At 37.0% G+C, this 11,021-nt stretch overlaps 1 protein-coding gene across 1 annotated transcript; it reads left to right on the top strand.

Moving 5' to 3' along the window:
- Positions 1-1,127: 1,127 nt before the first annotated feature.
- On the top strand, positions 1,128-3,437 carry LOC129717224 (uncharacterized). The gene is made up of 2 exons (XM_055667079.1): positions 1,128-2,182; positions 2,239-3,437. Exons 1-2 carry the CDS (start codon positions 1,128-1,130, stop codon positions 3,257-3,259), a joined length of 2,076 nt encoding a protein of 691 aa, XP_055523054.1. The 3' UTR covers positions 3,260-3,437.
- Positions 3,438-11,021: the final 7,584 nt, after the last annotated feature.

Raw genomic sequence — 11,021 nt, 5'->3', positions numbered from 1 at the left:
TGGATCAGCCGCTCCTAACATGAAGATTAGACGTTTTGAGCCGCACCATCTTGGTGAACAGACGCTCGGGTTGGCGCACCAATGATCGCTTCGTACCTTCTCACTTAGCTATTATCTATTAGCTATTAGCTATTATCGGATGACAACATTGCCCGGGCAACACAAACCAGTTGTGTCCATGTTTGAACCGGCAGTCTAGTGTAATCATATGGAGGTGTGAGATAGGAACTTGTGAGGGCCGGAGCTATGTTTGACGCTCATTCCAGGTTGTCAACTCACCATTTGAAGTCCAATTAAAAAATGTATTGCCTTGTTTTGAACGCAGATTTCGACCAATCAGAGTTGAAAACAAGGCCAAGAAAATTCACCGTGAGTTTAGCGAAACCGTGAATTAGGTGAAATGATAAAAAATAGTCTTTATCGTCGGAATCAATTGAAATTCATAATATTCTGATGCACTATGATCTAAACTCTGCGGGCACAGTTTATGGTTTCAGAGGTACACTTTGATGCTGTTTCGTAAGGTAATTTTTCAAATGTTAAAGATTTTCTGCTGCAATAGTCATCATTTAACTTACACATAGACTAAACATTTACGTTGGCTCGACCTTAAACGAAAAAAATCCCTGAATTCTGTACAACTTTCGTTATTTATTACTCATAATAAGCTACAACCAACTGTTATTTGAGATACAGTTCAATTACGCGGTTATCACTTAAATTCTAAACTGGTTCTGGCTTTCAGGATACCATGACGATAGGCCAGCATCGCACATTGTTATTAGCTGAGGAAACATACTGCTGTAAAAGAAAGGTAAAAACAAGGAACATGATTTGATATCACAAAGCAGACATGTTTGTTCGCTTATGTTTCCTGTTCAGCACTTTATTTGCACTACTAGACAATGGTTGAAAGCCACAGTTGTATAATAACTGCATTGAATAATATACTAGAAATCAGAAACGAATATCAGCAGTTTACGAAATGATTTGACACAGAACCCACGCTAGATCAAATATTTACTCGCACTTGGACCAATAAACATAATTATGTTCCGATCAAATCAATTACGTTATTACTGACAATGATATAAAACCCCCATCAACTTGCTTCGGCGCTTCTAAGTATGTGGAAGACCGTGCTGCTGTTCTCTTTAGCCGGCCTAGGCTCTGCCTGGGGAGAAATTTTATCGCAGGATACTTACACGGAAAATCTACTAACTGTAGTGCCTTGTGTAAAGCGTCTCTGTGAGAAGTATTTCAAATCCGAACGAGTACTAAAAGGTTCACTTGTGATTATCAACATCAAACCGGACACTTCAATATTTCAACTGAATATTCTTAAGTCATTCAATCACGATCCTCGCCATGAAATGGGAGTAATGGTAAAAGATGGACGCAAAAAACATTGGAATGCATCACATGTTACGGAGAAGGCAAAAAACTATATGCTTCTGGTTGGCGATTCTTCAGAACTTGATGCACCAATAAATCAATTACGGCAGTTGCCGACCTGGAATCCGCTGGCACAAGTTGTTGTGCTATTTACTTCGGAAATGACTCCGTTAATTTTCGAAATCGAAGTACGCAATGCATTGCAAAAACTGTTCGAACATTCCGTTTTGAATGTAAACGTAATGGTCCAACGTTACAACACGAGCGTTCTCGAGGTATGGACTTGGTTTCCTTACGAAAACGGTGAATGTGCAGACAACATAGCTAAGATTCGTTTAATTGACGAATGTGAATATGTTGAAGTTCCGACAGAAGATATGCAGACAGCGATAGAAAATTATGAACGCATAAACTCTGAATTGGAATATTCAAATGAAACAATTTCCAATAACTCGTTGGCTGAAGTAATGGAAGCAACTGACGGTTTGATAACTCTGCAGCCTGACATGGTGTGGATGTTTCGAGAAAAACACTACTTTTCCGATTTTGGACCAAAAATACCTAAGGATTATAACTTTTGTCCGCTTAAAATTAGCACCGTAATATGGGAACCATTTGTTGTCGGTAATGCAACGTTAATACAAAAGGGTTTAGAAGTGCTAATGATTGAAACAATCACAGCTCGAATGAAACTTACACCGGTATACAAAATTATCGACGCTGAGCGTGCAACTGCTCGAATTACTGATGACAATCAGACAGGTTTTTACGCAGATTTGATCCATAGGTGAGATTGGGAATATATTTTAAATTCATTGTCGACATTGTCTTTGAAATTTGCAGGAGAACAGATGTGATGATCGGCGGCCTGTACGAAAATCCCACAAGCAGAAAACTTTTGTCATCTTCTATACCATACTATCAGGATGAGCTGACCTGGTGTGTTCCAACCGCACGTCACGCTCCAAAATGGCTCAACGTATTTATCATCTTTAATGTGTGGACTTGGTTGGTGGCTATTTTAATCGTTTTTGTTGGAGCAGGTGTAATTTTTTGCTTTAACCACGTGGAACAAAAATACCCGGAAAATTACACATGGATGGCTCTACAATCCTTGGCATTTTCCTTAAGTGTTTACGCTCATTATTGGCCAAAACGATTCTCAACTCGGTGCTTCTTAATAGGATATATGATCTACGGTCTTCATTGGAATGCAGCATATCACAGCTTCTTAATATCGGTCTTGACACGACCTCGATTCGAAACGCAGATTAACTCCGTTGAAGCTGCGATTGCGGAAGGATTTCAGTTCGTCGGGGCCGAAAATACTTTGGTGCACTTTGATAAGCCAGAACCAATGGCGCAATATATCGGTTCTGTGTATGAAACATGCTCAGATATGGACGAATGTTTGGCGCGATTACACTCAGAACGATTTTTAGCGGTGGCCATTTCGAGGGCTCATTCACAAAACAGCAAAAAAGTCGGAGAAGCTGAAATGTACTGTTTCCCCAGAATTGATAATATACAAACGTACTCGGTCGGGATGATGGTGAAAAAAGACTTTCATCTGTTACCCAAAATCAACGATTTGATAAGAAGAATCAGTGAATCGGGACTGCTGGGAAAGTGGCAAGTGGAGAGCGACAAAATACGAATAGACGAAGACTTGGGTGATTCGGAAGGTGGTGTGCATGGTGATGGGCAGATTGTGCTTGAATTTGGACACATCGAGGGGGCATTCATTTTGATTTTTGTCGGATTGGGCTTAGCCATGGTCGCATTTATAGGAGAAATTGTCTATTTTAAATTGAAGTTCAAATTTAAGTGGAACGATGAGTTATTTTGCAATCTGATATGCTAGGGCTTCTATTGAAGAAAAACGTTTTAGTTTGTGCAGATACTACTCAGTAGAACCATAACGTTGACCCTGTAGTTGCTGTAAGCTCTAAGAGTACATTACTGAATGTTTCGGTAAACAGAAGGTTCGAAGGTATTTTTTTAAACCAATTTTGTAAATACAGAGAAGAGGATAATCTAATCAGCCGGTGATGGACACTATCTACTAAAATACTTCTTCAACGCTTGGAACATATCGATACCCAAATATGGTCAACAGTATATTGAGAATCACGAACTCATATAATCGGTACAGCCAACGATTTATCGCTGTCCGAGACAGAGCTCACGCTTGCTCGTATGTTTAAATTCATTCAGCAAATATTTTGTTGTCAGCTATGCGGTGTTTCACTCGCGTAGGGTCACGCACTGCGAGAAACGAAAATTTGCCACGGAATAAAATTCACCTACTATTTTTAAATTTCCATCGAAGGGGGCGCTCGCTTCTAATGAATCCCCGTACCTCGACTGAAGCATAGAAAATTACTGCAAAATCCACCCACAAAACCACCTTCTAGTCTGGGTGACTCACAACCAAAGCCACGGTGAACAAGTAAGAGACATTCATATGCAACCTTCGTGATTTTCGATAGACGCCTGCTCCCGCACCATCACGCTCGGTACGATACTTCCGACGATCATATTTGGCGATTGATCCATTCTAGATGCACCTGTTTGATGCATTCAACAATCACTGCGTAAGGAACAAACAACCACGAGGATATTCGACGCAACTGATATTGTGTTAGTTATTCTAGCAGCACTCAGTCAAAAATCAGGACAGGATCAGTTCAGGAGGAATATGGCTTGAATATATTCGTCATCGAAGGCTTATTTATACATAGAGTTAGTTGTTTTTAAACAGTAAAAAAGGAGCATTAAAAACCATGATATACTACATATGTGTTACATGATTTTCACATGTTATGTAAATATTTTTTCTATCTGTGTAGTTATGAGAGAATGCAGAATCCTAGATGACATAAATTACAAGGACAAATTAACTTACTAATAGAGATAAGTGTCTTTTCACCTACGCACACTAGTAAACGTGTAAAGTTGCTATTGTTTCCTCCAAACTATAAATCATCGCATCTCGTTGCTTCGACTTTTATCACTTTTTACCATTTTTGGTCGACTATGTTCAGCAGCTTCTTCCGATTTCTGATCACGAATGAATAAATTTATTCAGAAACAAGTTTAAAACATATAATGAGTGTTCAACTGAAGATTTGTCCAGCTGCTAAAAATAAGCATTGCAAACAAAACAGCTATTTGTGAATATTTTCCTCAACTAGTGGCACTAACACATTCGTACGTAAAAAGGTCTATGAAATACTATAGTATGTGAAACTTGCACTAATAAAATTAAACTGCTGCATATGCCGAAAAAGTCATCTGAAGCAGCCCTAGAATCCACCGGTTTGTTTTTTTTTCTGGAGTTATGATTATAAGAAGTGCACTCGTGTAACTACCGATTTTAAGGGGCGACTCCATCAATATTAAGGTTTTTTTTTTAACTATTCGTTGATCAGTCATTCTTAAAAATCGGAGAATTCCACGCAAATTCAAATGATTATTGCACATAATTTTCAAACGTTCATTTCACAATCGTAGCTTAGTGAAGAACAACTAAAATTTAAATGATATTGCACTCAATTTTCATAAAAAAACCTAAATTAATCCACCTAGCGGTCAGACCAAGCCTTTCTCATTCGTACTTATTATTTGTTAAAATAGATTTACACGACACACTTCATTTCAAAAAAAATACCCCTTGATAATACTTGCTGGATTTATTTATCACTCTAAAATAACAAATCATTGGTAGCAGTGAAACCATACCGAACATTTAAAACATAATCTTCAAACATATATGAACATACATTAACACATGCGAATAACATGAAATAAATATGTTTCAAATATATGACGCGAAATGTTTTTTTGATCGTGGTACAATCGAAACGTCACTGTACTCATATATAGGTTGGACTCGATTATATGTAGGCTCGATATATCATTCGTTAAAATATAATTTTTGATTCGATTGTTTATAGTAAGATTTTTTTTCTATATCAAATATGACTTGCTTTTCACAACTTTTGAACCACGTGTACAATCATAATAATTAGTCAGTTAACCTTTAACTAGCCCGTTCATCTGAAATCAGTATTGTTCAAATCGGTTGTATAGTTTTTTGGATGATAAAGTTTCGTGATTTTCACATTTTGATTCATTACAGACGAAATTAAAGTCCGATTACAGTAAAATTTAATAGGGTGTTATGAGAAAGTTAGACCTTTCATTTGACACTAATTTTGTGAAAATCGGTTCAACATTCTCTGAGAAAAGTGAGTGAGTTTGAGTAGTCTTCGGAATATTTTTTTCTTTTCATAGCTGGATTTCACTTTTTTGAACACAACAGGCAAAGTAATTGTTCGATTGCAGAAAAAATCAATAGGGTATCATAGGGCAACTGTACCTTCCATATGACACTGATTTTATGAAAATCGGTCCAGCTATCCCTGAGAAACATGAGTGAGATTCAATAGTCTCCAGAACACGCTTCTGTCCATAGCTTTTGAACTACAAGTCCAATCTATATAAAATTCAAAAGTTAAGGGTTTTTTAGGAAGCCCGTTTATTTAAAACCAATTTTGTTCAAATCGGTTGTGTAGTTTCTGAGATAATGTAGTTTCATAATTTTTACATTTTGATACATAACAGATAAGATTATAATAAAATTCAATAGGGTCTTATGAGGCAACTAGAACTTTCATTTGCATTATTAGTTTCAGGAAAATCGGACTAGCCATCTCTGAGCAAATCGAGTGAGAGGATTGGGAGAGCGTTACATACATACATACACACACACACACCTATACACACACACCCATACAGAAAATGCTAAGCTCGTCGAACTAAGTCGATTGATATACGACATTCGACCCTTTGGAGCACTTTTATACCTTTGGTTTTTGCAGTGATTGCTATACCTTTCTAGGAGAAAGGCAGAAATCAATAGAGTCTTATGGCGCAACTAGACCTTCCATATGATACTGATTTTATGAAAATTGGTTCAACCATCTCGGAGAAATATGAGTAAGATCAAATAGTCTCCAGAACACATCTCTTTCCATAACTTTTAAACCACATGTCCAATCTTTATAAAATTCGAATTTTAAGGGCTTTTTTTAGGTAGCCCATTAATTTAGAACCAATTTTGTTAAAATCGGTTGTGTAGTTCCTGAGTTAAAGAGCTTTCGTTATTTCCACATTTTGATACATAACATATAAACTAAAAATCCGATTACAATATTATTGAATAGGGTTTCATGGGGCAACTAGACCTTTCATTTGAAATTTTTTTTTGAAAATCGGTCCAGTCATCTCTGAGCAAATCGAGTAAGGTTGAAAGCTTGCACATACACACACACACATACACACACATACAGAAAATGCTAAGCTCATTGAGTTGAGTTGAGTTGGGTGATATATGCCATTCGACCGTTTGGAGCACTTGTACACCTTCGGTTTTGCCAGAGATAGTTATACTTTCCTTGAAGAAAGACAAGAATTCGTGAATGATATAAACTCATCGGAAAACGTTTATATTTATAACTTCTGGACCACATATTTATTCATTGTAAAAATCATCGATGGTTCTGAAGACAGCATGTTCATTTGATACCTGTTTTGTTCCAATCGGTTGTGTAGTTTCTGAGATGATGAAGTTTCGTGATTTTCACATTTCGTTACATAAAAGACAACGTTACAGTCCGATTATAATGAAATTCAATAGGGTCTGATCAGGCAACAAGACCTTTCATTTGCAACTTATTTCGTAAAAATCGGTCCAGCCATCTCTGAGAAAAGTGGGTGAGTTCAAGTAGTCTCAGGATAATGTTTCTTTTCATAGCCTGATTTCACATTATTATACATAACGAACAAAGTTAAAGTCCAATTACAATAAAATTCAATAGGGTCTTATGGGGCAACAAGACCTTCCATATGACACTAATTTTGTGAAAATCGGTCCAGCCATCTCTGAGAAAAGTGAGTGAGATTAAACAGTCTTCGAAACACGTTTCTTTGCATAACTTTTGAACTACATGTCCAAACACTGAAAAGTTAATTTACAAAAACAAGCCCGTTCTTTTGATACCAATTTTGTTCAAATCGGTTGTGTAGTTACTGAGATATTGAAGTTTTGTGATTTTCACATTTTGGTACATAACTTCGAAACTAAAAATCCGATTACGATAAAATTCAATAGGGTTCTATGGGATAACTGGACCTTTCATTTGCAATTAGTTTCATGAAAATCGGTCCAGCCATCTCTGAGAAAATCGAGCGAGATTGGAAGACCGTTACATACATACACACACACACACATACAGAAAATGCTCAGCTCGTCGAACTAAGTCGATTGATATACGAGATTCGACCCTCTAAAGCACTTTTATACCTTTGGTTTTTCCAGTGATTGCTATACCTTCTAGGAGAAAGGCAAAAATCGTGGTTTTCGTCAGAAGCAACTAAAATTTAAATGAAAAACCTAAATTAATCCACCTAGCGGTCAGACCCAGCCTTTCTCATTCAATTTTTTATTGGTAAAAATAGATTTACATGATCGCTTCAATCCAATAAATGTATATTCACTCTTTAGGTTCTAAAATATTGATGTTGTAATCTTTCCATATAAAAATGCAGTCAAGTCTGTCTGTCTGTCTGATCCATATAGGCCCGAAAACTACCGAACCGATCGACGTGAAAATTTGTATGTAGGGGTTTTTGGTGCCGATAAAGGTTCCTATGATAGTTTGAGACCCCTCACTCTTCTGGAAGGGAGGGGTCCCATACAAATGAAACATAAATTTCTGCACAACTCAAAAACAAACCAAGCAAATGAAACCGAGTTTGGAATGTGGATGTTTTAAGGGGTAACTAATATGTCCATAATAGTTGGATGAAACACAAATTTGTGCACATCTCGAGAACTAATCAACCAAATGGAACAAAATTTGGCAGGTAAATGTTTTTAGTGGTAACAAATATGTACATAATGGTTTGAAACCCGACTCCCTCTTCTATGGGTGGGATCCCATGAAAATGAAACACAAATTTCACACAGCTCAAGAACCAATCAAGAAAATACAACCAAATTTGGTATGTGAATGTTTTTAGAGGTAACAAATATGTCCATAATGGTTTGACGCCCCTCACTCTTCTGGAAGCACATGTTTCTTCACAAATTTTTGCACATCTCGCGAACTAATCAACTAAATGGAACCATATTGGCAGGTGAATGTTTTTAGTGGTAACAAATATTCCATAATCGACCTCAGACAACATTTTGGATTGTAAGATGGCAACTTGCGGTTTCTGGAAAACAGCCGAAAATGGCCGATTTCCACCCAATATAATAATATCCGGATCTAGAATACACAGGAGCTAAAATCGACCACAGATAGCATTTTAAATTCTAAGATGGCGACTTCCGGTTTCTGAAAATAGCAGAAAATGACCAAATACCACCCAATATGAGTTTTTCTTTAACCAGTATGCCGTGCAAAATCCAGAAATTGTCCCCAAATGCCATTATGAAATCCAAAATGGCGACTTCCGGTGTCGGAAAAACAGCGGCAAATGACCAAATACCACCCAATATGGGTATTTCCGGAACCGTAATGATGCACTGGAGCCACAAATCGACTTCAGACAACGTTTTGAATTGTAAGATGGCAACTTCCGGTTTCTGGAAAACAGCCTGAAATGGACGATTCCCATTAAATTTTAGTATTTCTGGAACCAGAAAGATGCACAGAAGCTAAAAATTTATCACAGACAGACAATCTTGAATTTTAAGACGGTGACTTCCGGTGTCTGGCAAACAGCCGGAAATGACCAAATACCATTCAATATGAATGTTTTCGGAACCAGAATTACGCCCAGATGACAGAAATTTATTTCACAGGCAATTTGAAAGTCCAAAATGACGACTTTCGGCTTCTGAAAAACAGTCCAAAGTGACCAAATAACACCCAATATGAGTTTTTCTTTAACCAGTATCCTAAATACCATTTTGAAATCCAAGATGGCGACTACCGGTTTGTGAAAAACAGCCTAAAATAAACAAATACTATCCAATATGAGTATCTCTGGAACCAGAACGATGCAAGGAGCTAACAATTGACCTCAGGCACCATTTTGAATTGCTAAATAGCAACTTATAGGCAACAGTCGGAAATGACAGAATAATACTCAATATGGATATTTCCGTAAACGTGATGATGCATAGAAACCAAACATTGACCCTGGACACTATTTTGAATTTGAAGACGACCATTTTTAGTTTCTGGAAAACAACCAAAAATACCTCCCAATATGGGTATTTCCGGTGTCAGATTGATGCCAGAAAGTCTGCTGGTAATGACAGAATACCACCCCATATGACTTTGATCATATCCTATGGCCGATTCGTCGTACATTTGCAGACTTCAAACAAACCGCAAGGAATCAATGAACTTGGAACGTTCAAATAGTACGACACCACATTTAAATTATGTTGAGGCCACATAAATATATCAATCAAAGCAGGTATAGTTTCAAATAGTCTTTGAATTTCTCTTCTTTCCATAACTTTTGAGCCACATATCAAATTGTTATGAAGTTTGTTATTTGTAAGTTTGAGAGATGACTCGTTCGTATGACACTAGTTATGTTCGAATAAGTCATGTAATCTTTGATATAATAGACTTTCGTTGTTTTATTAACAATTTAATACATAACGGTTGCTTAAGTTCGATTATAATCAAATGAAATGGGAACGTATAGGGCAGCCAAACTTTGAAACTACGTGTTAAATTGTAATTCATCAGTTAACCCTTAACTAGCCCGCTCATCTGATAATAATAATCAAATCGGTTGTGTAGTCTCTGAGATAATGAAGTTTCGTGATTTTCGCAAGTCGGTACATTACAAATGAAGTTACAGTTCGATTACAGTAGAATTCAATAGGGTCTACTGAGGCAGCTAGACCATTCATTTGACACTAATTTTGTGGAAATCGGGTCGGCCATCTCTGAGAAAAGAGAGTGAGTCCAAGTAGTCTTCGGAATATGTTCCTTTGCATAGCTGGATTTCACATTTTTAAACATATCAGGCAAAGTAATAGTCCGACTGCAAAATAAATCAATAGGGTCTTATGGGGCAATTAGACCTTCCATTTGAAATTGATTTCATGAAAATCGGTTCAGCCATCTCTGAGAAACATGAGTGAGATTAAACAGTCTTCAGAACACGTTTCTTTTCATAACTTTTGAACCACAAGTTCAATCTTTATGAAATTCAAAACTTAAGGGTTTTCTAGGTAGCCCGTTCTTTTGAGACCAATTTTGTTCAAATCGGTTGTGTAGTTTCTGAGATATTGATGTTCCATGATTTTCACATTTTTAAACATAACCTCTAAACTAAAAATTCAATTTCAATGAAATTCAATAGGATCTTATGGGGCAACAAGACCTTTCATTTGCAATTAATTTCATGAAAATCGGTCCAGCCATCTCTGAGAAAAGTGAGTGAGAATAAAAATCTGCACATACACACACACATACAGAAAATGCTCAGCTCGTCGAGCTGAGTCGAGTGATATATGCCATTCGGCCCTTTGGAGCACTTTTATACTTTCGGTTTTGCAAGTGATTGCTATACCTTTCTAGGAG

This window comes from Wyeomyia smithii, chromosome 1 (genome assembly GCF_029784165.1).
Source record: "Wyeomyia smithii strain HCP4-BCI-WySm-NY-G18 chromosome 1, ASM2978416v1, whole genome shotgun sequence".
Lineage (NCBI taxonomy): Eukaryota > Metazoa > Arthropoda > Insecta > Diptera > Culicidae > Wyeomyia > Wyeomyia smithii.
This window is presented reverse-complemented; position numbering and strand designations above follow the sequence as displayed.

Excerpts from the sequence above, each read along its gene's own strand:
- LOC129717224 (XM_055667079.1), top strand. The coding sequence starts at position 1,128 with ATGTGGAAGACCGTGCTGCTGTTCTCTTTAGCCGGCCTAGGCTCTGCC. Across the intron at positions 2,183-2,238 it reads TACGCAGATTTGATCCATAG|GAGAACAGATGTGATGATCG; the intron begins GTGAGATTGGGA and ends TGAAATTTGCAG.